The sequence below is a fragment of the Marmota marmota genome, unplaced genomic scaffold, assembly GCF_001458135.2.
Source record: "Marmota marmota marmota unplaced genomic scaffold, marMar, whole genome shotgun sequence".
NCBI classification, from domain to species: domain Eukaryota; kingdom Metazoa; phylum Chordata; class Mammalia; order Rodentia; family Sciuridae; genus Marmota; species Marmota marmota.
This window is the reverse complement of record NW_026000139.1, coordinates 2,641,985-2,663,189: the sequence shown is the minus strand read 5'-3', so window position 1 is coordinate 2,663,189 and position 21,205 is coordinate 2,641,985. Positions and strand designations below refer to the sequence as shown.

The window sequence follows — 21,205 nt, the reverse complement described above, 5'->3', positions numbered from 1 at the left end:
GTACCAGGGATTGAACTCAGGGGCACTCGACCACTGAGCCACATCCACAGCCCTATTTTGTATTTCATTTAGAGACAGGGTCTCACTGAGTTGCTTAGCGCCTCACCATTGCTGAGGTTGGCTTTGAACTCGAGATCCTCCTTCTTCAACCTCCTGAGCTGCTGGGATTACAGGCATGTGCCACTGCATCCGGCTAGGAACTACTTTTGTGTATGTGTGAATGAATGAAGCAATACAGAGAGAGAGCTTGAAAAGACATTATTCCAAAAAAAAAGTATACAAATGACCAAAAGTTATATGAAAAGGCCCTCAACATCACTGATCATCAGGAAAATGAAAACTAAAATCACAATAATGAGATATCACTTCATACCTACTAGGAGGTTATTAATAAAAAGTCAAAAGTTAACAAGTGTTGGCAACATGAGGAGAAAAGGGACCCTTACACGTTATTGGTAGTATTGTAAATTGTTATATATTATGAGAGAAGAAAGTATAGAGGTTCCTCAAAATAATTAAAGTACAAGCTATCCTATGATCCAGCAACTCCACTAGTAAGGTTTATATTCAAAAAAATTATCACAGATATCTGCAGTCCCGTGTTCTATGCAGCATTCTTCACCATCACCAAGATTTGGAAACAATCTAAGGGTTCATCAATGGATGAATGGACCAGGAAAATGTGGTTTATACAGTGAAATATTATTCAGCTTAAAAAAGAAGGAAATCCATTTGCAACAACACGGATGGATGGGAGAACTTTATACTAAGTGAAATCAGCCAGAGGAAGACACATATGACCTCACCTACATGTGGAATCTAAAGTTGGACACATGGAAACAAGTGATTAAAACGGTGGTTACTAGGGGTTGGAGTGAGGCCATAGGGAGACACTGGGCTAAGGATACAAATCTTCAGTCATACAATGAGTAAGTTCTGACCTAACGTATGGCCTGGTGTCTACAGTGAACACAGTAAATGTCTACAGTGTCTACAGTGAAATGCGCTAAGCAAGCAGATCTTAAGTATTCTCACCACACACAAAAAGAAGTTAACAACATGCGGTAATGGACATGGCATTTCACCTGATGGTGGTGATCGTTTCACGCTGTATATGCAATTCTAAATATATTGTGCAGCCTGAACAAATAATTTTTACTTGTCATTTATAGTTCAGTAAAGCTAAAAAAAATGATGGAAATACAAAACCAGCCTTTGGCAAATGCAATGATAATCTTTTCGGGCAATTATCAATGAATGTAAAATCAGTAAGCAAAAAGTATATGAAACAGGTTACTCCCACAATCTCAAGTATCTAAGATGTTAATTAAAAAGGAATAAGGAGTCACTTCATGGTGGAGAAACCTGACAAAATCACCTTACTCAGGCAATCAAAGTTAACCCCACCAAAAACCAATCAAATCCACAGTATGCTCCTGAGGTGCTATACCAAGGACACATGACTTCTGTGACAGTCCTGCCAAAAGGGCACCACCTGAATCTCATAAGAGGAAACAGACAAACCCAAACTGAGGGCCATTCTACCCAACAAATGGCCTACACATTCTTCAAAAATGTCTAGGTCATGAAGGATCAGGAGAGCATGAGAAACTCTCCAGGCTACAGGAGACCAGAGATAAATGCCCGGTGTGACCCTGGGCCACAAACAGGAAGTTAGTAGGACAACCTAGCAAGATCCGACTGTAATCTATCGGTTAAACACTAGTTTTATATCCATGTTCCCCATTTTGACAATCATGATTATGTAAGAGAATATCCTTATTTTTTGGAAATATATACCAGAGCATCTAGAAGCCAAGAGATATGTATATTTGCAACTCATAACATTCCATTTTTTAAATTCATATATAGTTTTTATAAGAACTTAAGGAGAAAATGAATGAATGAATGAAAAAGTAACTGTTAAATACTAATATTAAGAAAAGCTATTTAAAAGAAATTTTATACTATCTTTGCAAATAAAAAAAAATATATATATATATATTTTTACTACTGTAAATGGACAATAACAAAACAACTTACCTCCAAGTGACTGGCCGAGTGTGAGAAGCACTGTCAATAAAAACGTGCGAACTTTCTCAACACGGCCCCACTAGCACTTTCCCGGGCTTCCCATCTCTGATTTCTAGATTTTTCCTTCCTGCTGCCGCCTCTATTTCTCTACTTCGTTCCACATGGTTTCCACCCAATGTCATTTTCTTTTCTTCATTTGTCCTTCTTTAGCAAATTCTTTCACTCTCAAAAAGGTTTAATTAATCCTAACATGGAAAATGACTATATTTCAAAGTAACCAATTATCCGGAATGATTTTTGTCCCTTTGCTTAATTTAGAAGTTAGATGGGTTTCATGTTTATAATTTTTCCTAAAACTAAATGAAAGTACTTTTTTCTCACTTTACCCCAAGCAACCAGGGAGTGAGTTTCTGGACTGATCCAAACTGCACAGTGCAGAAAACTATGTATTCTAGGACCCTATTCTTAAAAATAAATAATCTAAGCCTATTCGTTTTTTTAAAATCCAAAGGCCCACATACCAAATAGTTGTCAATACACTTATAAACACAGTGCTGACACATATTGGCACCAAAAAGTACTGGCTGGATGAATGAATGAAAAATGAATGCAAGCATGCTCTGGGTGGGACCAGGGACATTTGCTTTCTAAATTCTATAATACTGAAGTCATTAAAGAGCATGTTGCCAGGCACAGTGGCACACACCCGTAATCCCAGCAGCTGCTCTGGAGGCTGAGATGGGAGGATCGTGAGTTCAAAGCCAGCCTCAGCAACAGCGAGGCACTAAGCAGCTCGGTGAGACCCTGTCTCTAAATAAAATACAAAATTGGGCTGCAGACGTGGCTCAGTGGTCGAGTGCCCCTGAGCTCAATCTCTGGTGCCCCTAAAAAAGCAGGGTGAGATGGGCAAGCACTGCCATCCAGATGCTGCCCCACCGGCAGCCATGGAAAAGGTTCGGGTGGGGAAATAAGCACAGCTCCCCAAAAGAGCAGTCTTCCCATCTCCCTCAGCTCAGTATATTCCTAATTAACTCGTCTTTGTGTCTGTTGTGAATAGCTTCAGATGGAAGGGCTCCAATCCAACATTCTTCATTATGCCCAGCTTAGTAAAATCAAAATTTCACTGTTTCCAACTCAACTAAATGAGTGGTTCAGACTGCCATGTGCTATTAAGAGTGAGGTATTCATTTTAAGAGATGGAAGCAGGATAAACGTGACCCAATTCAATACTGGAACAGGCTGAAAACTTCCAGGCTCTGAGTTCTCAGCTTGCCAAGTGTCCCTGGGACAATCGTGACCTTTCCTCATGGCAGAGCCTCAACCCGTCAGACAGGATGATGGCACCGGTGCCCTCCCTACGCTCTTCTGGATTGAAAACCCAGACCTATGGACTGGAGAATAGTTACAATTTCTTGCTCAAAAGGACAGCGTGTGCAAGACACCCAGAAAGGAAAGGAAACCCGCACGCCGGCCCTGCTAGGCCCAGTACCTGTTCTTCCTCGATCCTGCGCTGTAGTGTTTCAATATAATGCTGGACGGCCATATAGATAAACCGGTACTGTGCTTCTGTCTGAACCATCCCTGACCTCTGAGATCGCACCATCTGTATGGTTTTGGGAACGTCGATATCACAGTCGACACCTACAAAGTAGATACCGTGAGAAGGCAGGGGAAACACAGAGCCAGGACGCACTGCTCAATGCGTAGCTTACGGCAGACCTAGGGGGAAAGCAGATTTGGGCTTTACTGCTCCAACTGAATCTGTGGCCCTCGGGACAGATTCAGCTGGAGCAGTAAAGACTTGGACTTCTAAGCAGTGCCAGCAATGCCAGCAGATGACATGACAAGAGTGCTGGAGGTCACAATTCCCTCCCCTCCCAGTGGACCTCCCAAGCACTGGGTGGCTGGGAGAGACCCCACTGCGTGTGCAATAGAGGATCAGCAACGGAGGCCACAGCTCCTGGGCTTCATTTTGTGTAAAGGGTCCAACAGCACCACTTGGTTCCCAGGCAAACATACCCAAAGGGGAAGTCTTTGGCCCAGATTTTTAATGAAAAAATTTTCACATTTGAATTGTCTTCCCCAGGCTGTATTCCCTCATGCTTCCTTTCCATAACCTACAAACAGGAAGTATGGCTTCCTGCCCTCCAGGTGACCTACCTTTCTCTCTGATGATGTCGATAAGGATATCAATCACAATGAACGTCCCTGTCCGGCCGATTCCAGCACTGTAGGCAGAAGGACAAAAGCAGGGACAGGCAGTCACTCCTGGGGGTTTTACACTCAAAACCAAGCTGCTTATACTAACGGGAAGAAAGTGTGCTCTTGGGAGTATTTATAAGACGGTCTATTTATATCTGTGAATATGTCAGCCAGGAGCACAGGGCTTTGGGGTCAGCGCAACCTGCACTCAGAGTCCAGCTTCCCCAGTTCAGCACACCTGAGGCAAGTCCCTTCACCTCTCTGCTCCTGTTTCTCATCCATGAAATGGGGACAGAAGCACACTCCTTATAAGGCTGCTGTGAGATTCAAACATGAATGATATATGAGAAACACTGATCTCCGAGACTGGCACTGAGTAAGTGCTCAATAAATAATAGTTTTTTAAAAAAAAATGAATAAAGTTTCATATACACCTACTTGCCCAACATATGAATAAGATTTAGGAAACCAAACTCTCCCCAGTATAATCATGAAGCCCGAAAAGGGGCACCAGCAGCCCACAAAGTGCTACAGAGGCCGCGGCACAGCTGGGACCACGGGCCCAGGTGGGAAGAGGTCAGACTCTCATGAAGCAAATAAGCATATTGTCAGGGGAAACTAGATCTCCTTTACATAGTAAAAGAGAATAGAAACACAATCAAACACACGAATCCTAAATTATTATGTTAAAAGGAAAACTAAGCAAAAACAACTAGATTGAGGGATCCTTAAGAATCAGGCTGTGTCCACCCACCCCCATCCGGCAGACCTGCAGGGCCTGTGAGAAACAGATTTGGGGGTAAAAAGGCACCTGCAGCAGTTTGCCCATGCCTCACGTTACCACACCTAGATATTAAAGGCTTCGTACGGTTAAAGCACCAGCGTGGGTTAGTAAAAGCCAGCCCCGGAGGAGCCCGGGACAGGCTGTGGCCATCACCTGCAGTGAACCACCACGGGGCCGGCGTCCATGATGCTCTCCTGCTTGTGGTGGACCTCCTCCAGGAAGTCCAGCACGCCCCCGGGGTCGCTGGGCACACCGTGGTCCGGCCAGGTCCGAAAGTGGTACTGCCAGACGGTTCTCTCCGTATTGCCCTGGAGTAGAGCCAAGAAAAACCAGAAAAGAATTAAATAAATCAAGGGATTGAGGAGGCGCCAGATGCCGGCTTCCCTAGTCCTCAGCGTGCGGTGGCACCACTTCCCAGGGCTCTGCGTCAGCTCCAGGGGCTGCGGCAGGGGTCAACTGGGCAGCGATGGGGCCACTCACGCCCGTCGGGGGGGACTGAGCGGGGCGGCAGAGGGCAACTCCAGTCCCAACTCTCTCTCCATCCACACAGGAAATGTCCCCACTCCTCCTCATCTATGTGGCACTCACATCCAGAGGCAACTGAGGTTTCCAAGGACCAAGGTCCCTCCTCTCAGCAGCTGAGGAAACAGGTGCTCCCTCAAGACACTGTGGTCTTTTACACCCAACCTCCCGCCAGGCACACACATACGCTTGTGTCACAGCATCACTGTGATGCTTTAAACTTTGTTTAGTGCCAAGGAGAAAGAAGACAGGCTTGCAAGTCCAGTGCCTAGATTCAGGCGCAGGTCCCAGGCAATCAGGCTCACTGAGGCCTTGAGCATCTCGAAGCCTCACTTTAATTTGCAAAATGGGAATAATAATCTCCCTCTTGACAAAACAACAGTGAGGATGAAATGAGCTGAAACACACAGCCTCTGCCCCACAAACAGCAAACAGCTCGACACCCGTGGCTATTTTGAGGACAGTGGTAATTCATAAGGATCAACAATGGAATCTAGGGGCTGGGGCTGAGGCCCAGTGGTAGAGCGTTTGCCCAGCACGTGTAAGGCACTGGGTTCGATCCTCAGCACCGCATAAAAATAAACAAAATAAAAACATCAGTCTATTTACAACTAAATAATTAAAAACAACAACAACAAAAAATGGCATCTAGACTACAACAAGTACCATGTTACAGGGTCTATCCTGATTAGGGAACTGAAGTGGAACCATTCACTGCCATGGCTTCTGGACACAATCGAAGAAGCAAAGTGACATTTTTTAAAGGTATTTAAAGAGAGAGAGAGCTGCAACTAGACCCCACCAGGGAACTTGAGTACATCCATGGGATCTGAGCCACAGTTAAGATCTTCCCTTGAATTGTACACATTCAACTTGCTGATGCCATGGGGGGAATGTGCCTTGATGCTACCGAGCAGCCTAAAAATCAAGTGGCTACACAGGTCACAGAGAGGCCAGTCAAGGAAGAGGAGACCTGCCCAAGCCCCTCCGAGCATCCACGCACCCCCTTAGGAAGCAGTCAGAGGGTCCCTGCCTGTCTTCCTCCTTCCTGGGCAGTTAGCTTAAAGGAGATCACATTGCAGCACACAAAATGCTCTACAAGAAGCAGATGATACACAGCATGGCCTGGGCACATGCCTATAATCCCAGCTACTCAGGAGGCTGAGGCAGGAGGATCACAAGTTCAAGGCCAGCTTCAGCAACTTAGCAAGACCCTATCTCTTGGGCTGGGGATGTGGCTCAAGCGGTAGCGCGCTCGCCTGGCATGTGTGCGGCCCGGGTTCGATCCTCAGCACCACATACAAACAAAGATGTTGTGCCTGCCGAAAACTAAAAAATAAATAAATAAATAAATAAATATTAAAAAAAAAAAAAAAAAAAAGACCCTATCTCAAAATAAAATTTTAAAAGGGCTGGGATGGAGCTCAGAGGTAGAGCATACCTGGGTTCAAGGAGATGGGGAGGGGCAATATGCTATCAGCAATGCAGGAGACACAACCAGTCCCATGTCAACATCCCAGTTAGGGTACAAAAAACAAACCCACATCAATATTTCCCATTCCTGCTTCTCAACAGCGTCTGGTAACTAGACAAATAGTTTGCCACCAACATGAGGAAAAATCCACCTGTTACTTGGAAACACCTGACAATGAGAGGTGGGCAGTTTATCAGTTGGAACCTTGATCCAGTGTCCTTGAAGCCTCTCATCTCTACTCAACAGCTACTTGTCCAGCTCCTCTCAGATCTCTGTGACAGACAGCACCTCCACGCCCTCCCCACCCAAACCCTGCAGCTCTCCTTTCTAGCCTGATTACAGTTTATAGCAATATATTTGTGTGTGCAATCACTGGGTAGTAGATTTCCAGCCAGGAGAGTGTAAGCTCAGGAGAGCAGGGACATTATCTGTTTTGCTCCCCAACTCTGTCTCTTGCAAGCAACAGAGTACTAGGAACCGAGAGGTCATTCGACAAATTTCTCTGAATTAATCAATCAATGAATGTCCAAATGGCTGATGGCCACTCTGCTCAGGTGCTCAACTCAATGTGTCCAAAACACAACAGTTCCTCCAGCATCTCTGCCATCTGCCACAGAGCCATGGTCCCTTCACACAGACCTCTAGAATGTCTTTGATCCCTCTCCTCCCTGCAAGAACCACACCACCCCTCGACCTGCAGGCACCCCACCCCCACCCCCCGGGAGTAGCTCACATGCACTGCTCCTCCTCTCGCTTATCCTGGCATTTACACAACACCCACATCACAGAAGGAACCTAGACCACCAGAGGCCTCTCAGCCATGAGGTCAGTCCCAACCCCCACCCCAGGGCTGTCAGATCTTCCTGACACACAGCTCACCTGGCAGAAGAAATGGCACAGTTCTATGAGGACTGACTGGTAAAGTTCAATCTCCTAACATAATAGTCCAGACTTCCCAACTTGGTCCCAACCTCTGTCTGCCCAAGTTCATCTCCCCAACACCCTGCCCCCGTCACCTTCATTCCCGAGTCCCATTCCCTACAGTGTGCGCTTCAGTGTTGTGGCTCGAACACTGCTCTAGCCTAGGAGGCCCTCTGCTTGCCACCTTCTTCCTCAGAAACCAAGCCCTTAAAGGGGGCTCTTCTAGGGCGGTCTCCCTGATACTCCAGCCAGAAGGAAGCCGTCTCTGGGGTACCATGGCACTTTAGATGTGAGCTACAGCCCGTGTCTGCTCTGGGGCACAACTACCCAAATATGTGGCTTCTCACTGCTCTGTAATCACAACTCCATGAGGACAAAAGTGGTTTCCTTCTTTGAGTCCCCAAAAGGTCCTGAATAAATAAGTCCTTCCAGACAGAGAATTAAAATGAATTCAAACCAAATCCTACTTTGTTTTGTAATCAGTCATTGGGCCCAATCCCAACCCACATGCAATACAGAAGATCTTCTGTGTGGAACCGACTACAAACTGGGCCTCACAGCCTTTGCTCTTGGGGTCTCAGCTCAAGTGTCACTTGCTTAGAGAGGTGCTCCCCATTCACTCTCGAAAGTACCACCTGCAGCCTTCACAGACCTATAATCAAAAAATTTAGCTGGTCATGGCTTTTAAATCTGCCCCCTCTCTGGACTCTGTGTGGGCAGGGACTTTGTTTTGTTCACAATGTGCCATCAGTGTCTGAACTACACATGGTATACAGAAGGTTTCTAATAAACAGCTACTGCACCTATGGGTGAAGAAATGCATGCGTGCATCGAACACAAGTAACTGCAAGACCCTGGATGACTGCATACGACAGTTACCAAAGTCTCTAAAAACGACAATATACTTACTTGTCCAACCTTGGAAAGTTTCAGCTCTCTTAGCGTGTAATCATGAGCAGCACTTTCCTTGACATTCCGTACGCGCATGACCCCATATTCTTTTAGTGCATACTCATCAGGCCAGTACTTGACACATTTGCTCTAAAAGGGAGCAGAGGAGAGAATGTTCATTTCTGTGAACCCGAAAAACAACAAAACCTAAACTAGCAGCAAGCACGTGTTCCCACCATGCTTAATGACCGCAGACACGGGAAAGGCCTGTTCAGCACCTGTTAGGTTTTCCGAAAGGAAAGAAGAGTTGGAATAAGGAAAGTAAGTGCTCAGAGGACTGGGCAGAGTGGGACATGAAAAGGGGTCAAGGCAGAATGGACCTATCCAGGCCAAGGTGAAAGAGAGTCCAGGCTTGCTCGTCTATCTTCAAAGAAAACAGTGGCAAAGAGGGAGGGCCCCATGGAACTGAGAGTACTGACTGGCAACCACTGCATTTTGAATCCCAGCGCTCTGCCCCACTCTGGAGGGAAGGCAAGCAAGGACTCCGGAGGTGGATGGGCTGCCCGGCAAGCCAGACTGTCTGGTTCATTTCCGCGCCAGTGTAGGAGGACTCCATGCCTTATCAACCCACGCGTGAATAACTCTATCACAGACAGGTGGCCTCTGGGTTCCGAACCAGCTGCTTTTTCTATATCCAGCCCCAGCTGAGAGCTACTCCGCCCGTCACCTTCCCTGAGCTGGGAACACCAAGCCTGCGCTAGCTGCCGGCTTCAGAGCAGGAGGATTGAAAAATATAGCACCAAAGAAAGCACTCCTGTTGCCAAAAAGGAGGCTGTTTTGCTCAATGGAGATGAGTCTATCTACCTGGGGAGGTAGCCGGAGCGCAGGATGCTGTCACCTACTCCACTCACCTTCCCAACCACCAAGACATGAATATCAGCAAGAGAAACTCACTGTGTGTATTAAGAAAAGAGAGAAATTTACAGTTATAAAACTAAAAAGAAGAGCTCAGCTGCAGGCCCCACAGTCAATGGTGAATCAAACGAAAATAAATATGGCAGGTGGAAAGTTCGATAAAAGGTTGTGGGGCTGGGTGTAGTTCAGATGTGAAGTGCTTGCCCAGCAAGCATGATGCCCAAGGTTTGATACCCAGCTCTGTGACATAAAATAACAGAAGACTGAGATTTCTTATTATTAATCTGAATTTACCTTTGCCTCCAATATTTGGTAGCTCCAAACACCTTTTGACAGATTTGAAATAATTTTTAATTTCCCTAAATAAACCCTTCTAATGCGAATTGAACTTGATGCTGTGACCAGCCAATCAATTTGGCAACTGTTCCAGTCATTATAGAGACCTCGACAGAGGACACAAAATTAAACCATGGCTCTGAAAAGAACATTTTAACTGACTTTAAACATCCGCAAATTGCTACAGCCCTCCTCCTAGTTTTCCAAACAGTCATGCAAACCTTGGCAAACAAATGCAGAAATGTGAATGCTAATACATTATCTCTTAAAGTCAGAGTCCACAGTCCGATTTTCCTTCTGTGTACTAGTGAACACCAACAGAAGGCTGTCACAAAGGCTGTGGCAAGGATAAAAGCCACCGTGCCACTCTCTCTGCACCCCCAAAGAGAAAAGAAAGAATAGAAAAGCAGGAAAAGACAGAAGAGATCAGGTGGCGAGGACTGGGCAGTGATTTGGCCCAATGTCTGTCTGCTCTCGGAGCTTACCTTCTGACAGACTGATACTGATTCCTTTGAAGCAACACAAGGCCCCTTCACAGCCCCCAGGTCCTCTGAGAAGAGAAGACTCCTATAACTCCAGTCACTCAAGAAGCAGAACAACTGGACAAGGTGGGACACACCTGTCATCCCAGTGGCTCAGGAGGCTGAGGCAGGAGGATTGCGAGTTCAAAGCCAGCCTCAGCAACAGCGAGGTACTAAGCAACTCAGTGAGATCCTGTCTCTCTAAATAAAATACAAAATAGGGCTGGGGGCGTGGCTCAGTGGTCAAGTGCCTGAGTTCAATCCCCAGTACCAAAAAAAGAAGCAGGACAGAGGGCTTGCGTCTTCTTTCCACACTCAGGGCAGATAACTCCCACCTGAAACAAACTATGAAGCTCAGGTAACTGGTCCGTGGATTCAAGAATACCTAATGTCACTGCTAGAGGAAATCTCTGTTTCACAGTCAAATCTGGCCTCAAAGGTGTCCACAGTGCACCAGCTACGAGCACAACAGTAAAACCCTACCGTGAAAGGGAGAGACACAGAAGATGTTAAAAGACCCCATACAACATCTAGAGATGAAACCCACAATGTCTGCTGTAAAAATTCCCTGGAGAGGACGAAGAGCAGACCACACACTGCCCGAGAAAAGACCAACTGAGGACGCAGCAAAAGAAACCGTCCCAGTGAAACATCAGGAAAAGAGAACTGGATCCAGCCAACCAAGCTTTGGTGGCCCTATCAACTTCAAGCCGCCCAAGGGTATATTTAACAAACTCATGTCCTGGGACGGACTGGGGCAGGGAAGGACTTGAGGAACTACAGGTGAACAATAATCAGATCCTAAGAAATCCAAGACGGTCCAAAAGCCCAAGTGGAAGACATACAGAAAACCACACGGGGGAAATACCGGGGAGTGGTACTGCCCAAAACACATTGTTACACTGTGTGCGTACAAACACGTAACAGTGAATCCCACCAGCACTCGCACCTACAATGCATTCATAAAACAATTCAGAAAAAAGAAAGAAAACCACACCAAGCTCATCTTAAGCCAATTTCTTTACTCCCTTTTCTCCAAAGGGTTAGTTAGAGTGAGCTTAATTTGTTTATTCAATTAATAAAACAGCTCACCTGACTCATCCACACTTCAAAAAGACTTTTTCAGGGCTGGAGGCATAGCTCAGAGGTAGAGCACTTTCCTAGCACGGATAAGACCCTGAGTTCCATCCCCAACACCACCAGCATTAAAAAGTAATCAGAAAAGCCAGGCACAGTGGTGCACACCTCTAATCCCAGCAGCTCGGGAGGCTGAGCAGGAGGATCGTGAGTTCAAAGCCAGCCTGAGCTAAAGCGAGGTGCTAAGCAACTCAGTGAGACCCTGTCTCTAAATAAAATACAAAATAGGGCTGGGGATGTGACTCAGTGGTTGAGTGCCCCTGAGTTCAATCCCCAGCACCCAAAAAAAATCATCAGAAGAGAAGATGATGAAACATACCTTTCCTCTCTCTACTTCTTTTGTTGTCATAACGATCACTCGGGAGTTCTCTTGGAACACCATCCGCCAAAAGTCGTTCACTGTGTTTTGCAGGCAGCCTTGGGTGGCAATGTAACTCTTTTTGGGCTTTGAATTGTTGCACTTGGTTTCAAATTCAGGCTAGAAATCGAGGAAGAAAATCCCTTACACATTTGAAAGTTGCTTTCAAGACACAAGGAAAAGTGTAAGATTCAAGAACAGTCTAAGAATGTGTGACCAGAAAAAACACCATGACAAGCAATTTACCATGATGATGTTTGCATTAATGTAATCAGAGACAGGCTCGTTGGGATCGCCATCGTGGAGGACAACCCGGGTATGATCAACTGCAAAGAGAAAAGGACCCAACCGGGTAAGTACTCAGACAGCTTCGGGACAAACCACTTTGTCTCAACTAGCCCAAGCTCTGCTCATTTAATGATAAAACCACAAAAAACATTAAACCTCAAATAAGCACAACAATGATCTGAATGCCATACGATGCTTTCTTTAAAATTTCCTTGTCTTAAATGCTGAATGTTTTCTCTGATATAAGGAGGCTGATTCATAGTGGGGTACGGAGGGGGAGCATGGGAGGAATAGATGAACTCTAGATAGGGCAGAGGGGTGGGAGGGGAAGAGAAGGGGCAGGGGGTTAGCATGATGGTGGAATGTGATGGACATCATTATCCAAAGTCCACATATGAAGACATGAATTAATGTGAATATACTTTATATACAAACAGAGATATGAAAAACTGTGCTCTATATGTGTAATAAGAATTGTAATGCATTCCGCTGTCATGTATTTAAAACATAAACTCAATTAAAAAAAAAAAAAAGGGGCTGGGGATGTGGCTCAAGCGGTAGCGCGCTCGCCTGGCATGCGTGCGGCCCGGGTTCGATTCTCAGCACCACATACAAACAAAGATGTTGTGTCTGCCAAAAAAACTAAAAAATAAATATTAAAAAAATTCTCTCTCTCTCTTTCTCTCTCCTCTCTCTCCCTCTCTTAAAAACAAAACAAAACAAAAAAAACAGTCCTTGTCTTAACCAAGCATGGTGGCACATATCTGTAATCACAGCAACTCAGGAGGCTGAGGCAGGAGGATTGCAGGCTCAAGGCCAGCCTGGGCAACTTAGAAAAGGGCTGGGGTGAAGGTCAGCTATAGATTGCCACTGGATTCAATCCTCAGTCTCAAAAAAACAAACAAAAAAATTTCCTTATTTTAAGAATGCACTATGGATAGACAGGATAGACATGATGAAAACCAAACGGTGGACACATGAGAACCATCAATACTATTTTTGTAATAATTTTGTCCAAATTTGTTCAAACTAAAAAGTTTGTTTGTTTGTTTGTTTGTTTATACTGGAGAGTTAACCCAGGAGCACTTTACCACTGAACTATATCCCAGGCCCTTTTTTATTTTTTATTTTGAGACAGGATCTTGCTAAGTTACTGAAGCTGGCCTTCAACTTGAAATTTGAAATCTTCCTGCCTCAGCCTCCTGAGTTGCTGGGATTGCACCCCATCTTTGAAGACATAAGATGTTAGCTGGGAACATAGCTTGGTGGTACAGCACCTGCCTGGCATATATGAGGCTCTGGGTTCAACTTCCAGCACCATGAAAAGAAAGGAAGGAAGGAAGGAAGAAAGAAGGAAGTTGTGAGTCAGAGAAAACATTTGATTGGGAATTTTTAAGGGAGGAAAAGTCAATATTATATTTAGAAACTGCAAATAATTATTCCCTTCATCTTTTCTTAACTCCTTTCTTACTGTTGAGTACCAGCTGACCCCATGAGTAGGAGTGAAAACTGAAAAAGAATGAGGCTCCCCAAACCCACTGGAATCATGCTGTGGCTCAAACTGCTTCTCTACAAATTCTTTATCCCCTTTCATCAATACTAGAAATGGACCTCCTCACGCCCCCGTCCTCACCCACACATCACAAATAGCCACAGGGACGTGACATACATACATACCACGTATACATACATATATATGCAGACAGAGAATGCCTATGTTCACACACACACACACACACACGCACACATGCACACATACACACACGGTGAGTTTGTATTAACTGACAAAATGGCTCTGACCTGATCAGATATGAATTAGTGCTTTTCAAATGTGACCATGTGCCCCAATAACAAACCATCTTGAACACTGACATACACACACACATTATCTATAAACAATCCTTCCTTTTAAGTTGGCCAAACATATTATGCATATGTTGCCATCAATTTATGCATCAGATTTAAATTTCTCTCCTTGTACATGGGGATATAAATAAACAGAGGTTCCACATGCTCCCACCCCTGCCACACATGGCCTTGCAGAGCTCCCCCTGGAGACCCTGCTCTGGAGACCCTGCTCTGGAGCCCCCGGAGAGCTGAGGAGGTGCCTAGGGGCTCTGGGCCAGTTTCTGCCACTCACTCCTACTTGCAGCCTTGCCTGAACAGTCTACACAGTGGGGAAATGAGAATGCCTGCTTGGGGTGCATGTGATATGGATTAAGTGGCACCAAGATACAGAGTTTGGCACAGAATTAGCCTGATGAAGAGGCCAGCTACAACTTGTGCCGCGCATCTCTGGGGTCCTCATCCTGACTTACATCCTTTCAGGGCTTTTCTCCCTAATGGGTCAACTTTGGCTCTGCGTGGTGATATCTGCCTGCTGAAAGAGGTATGGCTTTGTGAATATCACAAGGTCCTCATCTGAGCAGAGGGAGGTCCCCACTTTTACCTCTAGTGACTCAACTCTGAGAGTCTATGAGCAGAACAACAGGAGGGACTTCGTCTGTTTCCCAAATGAGGACAAAATCCCAGGAAGGAAGTATGCCTAACCCAACACTCATGAGCCAGTCAACAGGGAAGAAAGGTGCAAATCTCAGAGCCCAGGGCTCCTGCAGGGCCTAACCCCGAGCAATCACGGCCTCGAGAGGAGTACCCGGGGGCAGTGGAACGTTCACCAACTGGAGGAAATGACCACAGAAGAGGCGTCCCAGTGGCAACTGCACTTGGTCATCACCATCATAGGAACGCAGTGAATGAGGCTGTCAATCCCCACTACGGCTGATTAGTTTGGAAACTGTTCCCAATTGAAGAGGCTAAGGCCTAGGCCTGGTTAACAAGAGTGCATGGCCCCCAGGACACAGTGACTGTTACTGAGGAAGGATACTGATACTTACAAGGCAGAATGTTTTTATATCTATTTTTGTTTTTATTTTCTTGCCTTTGACCCTCTTTTCGACTGTAGAGAAGTTTGCATTCCTGTTGTTGTAGTGTCTAGGAAGAAAGAAAAGTAAATGTTATCTTCATCAAAAGCACACACACAAAAGAAGAAGAAGAAGGAGTAGAAGGCCCAGCTCTGTGTTCTGCTTTGAGGAATTTATCCTAAGAAATGTTCAGAGTTGTATTGATAGCTACAAGAATGCCCATCCTCACACCGCATCAACAGGAGCAAGAACACTGGGAACAATATCAATGTACCACAGGAAAGGGCTCCCTAACTACTGTCCATTCATACAAAAGAATGTTCTGGAACAATTTTTTAAAACGTCCTAAGCCAGGCCTGGTGGGGCACACCTGTAATCCCAGTTCTTTGAGAGGCTAAGGCAGGAGAACTGCAAATTGGAGGCCAGTCTGAGCCATTTAGTGAGACCCTGTTTCAAAAAAAAAAAATTTTTTTTTCTTTTTTTTAAAAAGTGCTCTAGGAGAACATTTAATGCCTTAGAAAGATGATGAGAGCTGAGTGAAAAGATCAAACTCCCACAGCAATGCACGACGGAAGCCATGTTTGCATTCACTTTTGTTCACAAGAAACAGCAAAAGGAAACACACCAAAAAAGTCATGTGACATGCTATCAGGGTGGTGGGGTCATGAAGTCCTTCTCTTTCTGTTTTTTGGGTTTTCTGTTTTTGCTTTTAGACTGCTTTTTTCCTCTATGTATTCAATGACAGAATATTTATAAGAAGAAAACCCTTCTGGCGCCACCTAGCTGTGTGTCAGTTCTTGAATTTGGAAAACTGAGGTTGATAGAAGTGGTTTTGGTGCCACTGGATGGTGGGCACACAAACAGCTCTGTTAGCAAAATAGGATACTGATACTTACAGAGTTGTCCTATGCCAAAAACCCAAGTCAATGCCACAGGCAGCCAGCCTGCGTCTACACAGAAACCCACTGCCCTATGATCTCCCCACCCAGATGGAAGCAGCCCTGGAGCACAGAGCCAGGGCGTGAGGGTGAGCACACCTGGACTCTTTAAGCATGTGTCTGGAACCTGTGCAGGAAAAGGAGGCAGGAAACACAAAAAGAAGAGACTAACCAGGCAGTCACGGCAGGACTGGCCCTGAGAGAGAGGGGACTTGAGGAGGTAAAGAGGACAATTGAAGCCTGAAGGGGACAGGCCAGGGTATTCCAGGGTAGGTTTCATTTTCAAAATTACAAAAAGCGCCTCTTCAAGGGGCCATTGGTTTCTAAGAAGTCTGGTTCATGTGTTTTTGCAGTGCTGGGGACTGTACCCGGGACCTCACATGCACTCTAGGCAGGGCCTCACCCCTGGGCTGTGCTCCAATCCCCCAAGTCTAGTTTTCAATGGAAAATCACAAACGCAAATCAAGAAAGTAAAAGGCGGACTAAAATGAGAAACAATTTTTCTATAGAAAATGCCAAAATGACTTCCCCTTAAAGATTTCTATAAGGGCTGGGTGTGGTGGCTCACACCTATAATCCAAGCAGCTTGGGAGGCTGGGGCAGGAGGATCACAAGTTCAAAGCCAGCCTCAGCAACTTAGCAAGGCCCTGAGCAACTTAGTGGGACCCTGAAATATAAAAAAGGGCTGGGGGTGGGGCTCACTGGTTAAACACCACTGGGTTCCATCCCTGGCACAAAAAAGAAAAAAAAGATTTCTACAAGGAATTCAGAGTCGACAGTCCACACCAAGGCAGACTGTGTTACTTGCGTTTCATTTATCTGTATTCCAAAAACAGGTATAAAAGTCAGGAATCTAAATTGGTACTTGACTCCTGGTTTCAAAACGCAATATTCAGTCTTGACACACAGCTCATAACAAAAGAGTTCAGCTGCCTGGAACCTGGAAAGAAATCAAGCAGGATGTGTGGAGCACTCTGACGGTGAAAGGATCGTTCAAATGCTTTAAATGAGCTCGGATTGAGTAATCAAAGCCGTTTGCCTTCTGTGAGCTGGTGTTCCCTTCAGCGGTGGGCCAGCCTCACCGCCCCACACTGCAGCATTAGGAGGGAGGCTCAATCTTGACTTTTAGACAGGTCATTAAGGTGAGGTTCAAACAGACGTTTAAACACTGAACTGAATCAGTCATTTAAAAATCAACCAAGCTGACTAAGCAGAAGAACTTCAACGAAAAACTGCAACAGAGTGAGGGATAGGAAGGACTAGCAACTTGGCTAAAAGTGAGCCTGGCAGGAGGCACCGTGGCCTCCATGGCCTTCACCGGTGACCAGACTACACACAACACTAGCTCCCGGAAGGCACAGGTCAGGGCATTGCCATAAAAGGTCGATTCCTCCAGCCCGCCCAGGCTAATCACCTTCCACCCCTCCCTCCTCTTCAAGATCAAGTCAGAGTTTTCCAGAATGAGACTGGAGGCTTTCTCATTGCTGCACCAAACAGTTCTGCCTCTAGCCTCAACCCCCTCTGCTCCGCCATGCTACTGAACCTGTCCGTGCCCCAGTTTCCTCAAGTGGAAAATGGGGATAATCCTAATTACCCACCCCACAGGGTTGGTGGAAGGGTTAAATGAGATGCATGTAAATCACAAAGCAGAGCCTGGACTGCAATCGAGGACATGAGCAGGTTTGGCTGTTGCCACAAAATTATTATCACTACAGGAACGACACACCCAGCTGCTCAGCACGGCCCGTGGAGCAGCCGCATCAGCATCGCATGGGAACTAACACAGGCTCAAACATCCCAGGCCATACTGATTTCTCAATCACCACTGATCAATTTTTAGGGAGCAAATAATTAGCCCATTTTGGAAACCTTAAGAAAAAAAGAAAAAGAGCCAGGCACGGTGGTGCATGCCTATAATCCCAGCAACTCGGGAGGCGCAGGCAGGAGAATCATGAGCTCACAGCCAGCCTCAGCAACTTAAGAGAGGCCCAAGCAACTCAGTGAGACCCTGCCTCTAAATAAAAAATTCAAAAACGGGCTGGGGATGTGGCTCAGTGGTTAAGTGCACCCCTGGTTTCAATCCCTGGCACCAAAAAAAAATAATTAATTAATTAATTAATAAAAGAAACACAGACTTGGCCTGGACCCCAGATTTACCCATTCAAAACCCACATTTTAACATTTCCAAGTGGTTGAAAGGCATTCTGAAGTTTGAGAAGGACTGTTGATGTCCCAGCCATACCAACAGACAGGACAGGGTCTCGGCCACACAGACTCCTTCAGGCCTTCCTGCTCTTGGACGGGCTGGTCCCTCTACCCAGGATTCCCTTTCCCTGCCTTGAGCAACCATGAAGAGCCCAGGTGGTTATTATGTAAGACACCTCAAATATTTCCTCTTCTGGAGAGCCCTGGCCCCCTCAGCAGTGGGGAGCGTGGTCCTTGGTGCCAAGCACTCTGCAGGACCACCCTCCACAAGTATGCTTGTCACCCTGGACCCCAGGTCTGGCTTTTTCTTTTAATTGACAGAGAGTAAATGTATTTATGGGGACCATGTGGCACTCGAATGTGTGTGTACAATGTATAATGACCAGACCTAGGCAACTGGCATATCATTCGAACACAACATTCTGAGGGCTGGGTACATTCAGAATCCTCTGAGCTATTTTGACACATCCAATTAGTTGGTGTGAGCCATAGCTACCCTAGTGCGCACTGTGCCACAGACATCAGAAGTTATCCCTCCTGTCCACTGCACCCTGTACACGCATCAACTATTCTGTCTCCATCCTCCCTCCCACACACCCTTCCAGGTTCTGGGAACCACTATTCTACTCTCTCCTTCTCCGAGATCAGCTTTAGCATCCACATAAGTGACAATGTCCCAGCTCTGTCTTTACAAGTCTGGCTGCCCTCGGATAAAACCACAGACCGCCTTGCCCTGCCAACAACCAGCACCGCACCCAGCACCCCATAGGCATTCCGAAAGTATTTGCTAAATGAATGAATGGAGGGAGAGGGGGAACAGAAGGAGAGACAGAGGAAGGAAGAAAGAGGGCAGAGAGGACACACCACAGACCTGCCAGGTGAAGTCTGGCCCCACAGGCCCCTCACTTAAAGTCCTTTTTGAAGCTGGGTGCAGTGGCACATGCCTGTGATCCCAGAAGCTTGGGAGGCTAAGGAAGGAGGATCGTGAGTTCAAAGCCAGCCTCGGTAATGATGAGATGCTAAGCAACTCAGTGAGACCCTGTCTCTAAATAAAATACAAAATAGGGCTGGGGCTGGGGCTCAGTGGCTGAGCACCCCTGGGTTCAATCCTTGGTACCCACAAAAAAAAAAAAATCCCTTTTAAATGCTGTGACCTGAGACGTCAATATGAAAGGAAAAATCATCACAGGCAAAATGCCAGAGAGGCATTTCTCAGTCTGAAGTCATTTGAAAAGCACCTTCGAGATGCTTTGCCTTCTCCACACGCTGCCTGTAATGTCATTTGTTTTCTTTAATTGGCCTTCATAAAATGTATTTCTAAAGGAAATTTCATATAAAAATTGCACATAGGAAAATCATATTACCTCCTGCACACAGAAGGTGACCAGGAAAAGGAATATAAGAGCAAAATGTAATCAAATTCTACATAGATACCAGGACACGCCTGAGGCTTGGTAACAAAAAGGGACACAGGCAAGTGTTAGAGGTAGACTCGTTAGTACCTTACTAAGACCTTTTAGGTGCCTCAAGAGGACTGAAAAAAATTAAAAAGAGAAAATGTTTCTCATGTGCTAATTCGATCTTAGCTACTATGTGGGGTACCACCATCTTGCACATAAGGAAACACTTAGCCAGGCTAAATCCTGAGTTCCAGGCCAGAGAAGTCCTCACAGAGGCTCATGGCATTCTAGCTGGACCACCCACCAGGGCCCCCAGAGGTGGTCCTTATCCTGCACTAAGTTCCCAACTGCCTCTTCCAGACAGACGCAGGGTTTGAACAAAGACAGAGTCAAGGCAGGCCTCTGGGCCCCTGAGACTCCCACAAAGCACAGGTCCAGTGCCCCTGGCAGCCCAAGCCCTGCCCTCAAGGACACATCCCGCCATGGCTCACCTTCCACGGCCTCCCTCTCACCAGCAGCCACTGGGGCACAAAAGGCTGTAATGACCTGTCGAACCGCATGTCACTGTCTCCATCCCCACTCCCCACTGGTTCTTGCAGGGATGCTGGGGTAAGACTCCAGACAGGAAGCAAAAAAGATGAGGTAAAGTGGGACCCAGGCTGCAAGGTACCCTGTTTTCCTAAGAAAGACATCCAAAAGGTTTTCACCAAAACGGTGAACCCTCAGAAAGGACCAGAAGCTGATTATTATCATCTGACTACCCAAGCCCAGGCGGAGCACAAGCCAGAGACTGAACCACACCTTTAAGCCCTAAAGAGCATCAAAAAGCCACTGCCCTGGCCACGGATGCACTTCTGAGTGGCAGAGGCTTTACCAATTTTGGAAGGGACAAGTTTTCATTGCATAGAAATATCCTTATGTACGGAGGGTGGGGGGGTTGCAGCATCCCTGCTCCCCACAGACCCCACAGGCTTTCAGAACACTCACTGCAAACCACTGGATCTGACTCTTGACTAGAACTTCAAGAATGAAAAATGGAGGTAGGGTAAGAGCAGGCGGCATCTTGGAGGTGGGAGGGCAGAGCCCTGGCAGGAGGCTGCAATCCTGTTGCCACCAGGGTCCATCGGGGCAGTCCTGGACAGGGCTTGATCTCTCTGAGTGTTTGGGGTTACACAACCCACCTCATGATATTTGGGGTGCAACAGGATGCCCCCCATATGCAGCCCAACAGAGAGCAAAGCAACGCCCTTCCTTCACCTAGGGCCAGAGGACATTAGGAGAGAAAAATCAACAGGACCTGGCAAATGGTAAGATCCAAGAGAAAGAGGAGAAGAAGGAGGCAAGGATCCCAGCCTTCC

General features: G+C 46.2%; 1 protein-coding gene across 2 annotated transcripts in view; it reads right to left on the bottom strand.

The window, feature by feature from the left end:
* Ptpn11 (protein tyrosine phosphatase non-receptor type 11) overlaps positions 1-21,205 on the bottom strand; it is a 59,741-nt gene that overhangs the window by 16,680 nt on the left and 21,856 nt on the right. Inside the window, exons 6-12 of one of the 2 annotated variants that reach the window (XM_048785733.1) lie at positions 15,278-15,374; positions 12,342-12,421; positions 12,057-12,215; positions 8,847-8,978; positions 5,174-5,340; positions 4,195-4,262; positions 3,524-3,675 (exon numbers count right to left, since the gene is read on the bottom strand). In XM_048785733.1, coding sequence (XP_048641690.1) covers positions 3,524-3,675; positions 4,195-4,262; positions 5,174-5,340; positions 8,847-8,978; positions 12,057-12,215; positions 12,342-12,421; positions 15,278-15,374 — 855 coding nt within the window. The remainder of the gene's footprint in view (positions 1-3,523; positions 3,676-4,194; positions 4,263-5,173; positions 5,341-8,846; positions 8,979-12,056; positions 12,216-12,341; positions 12,422-15,277; positions 15,375-21,205) is intronic. The other variant, XM_015505135.2, reaches the window with a different exon arrangement.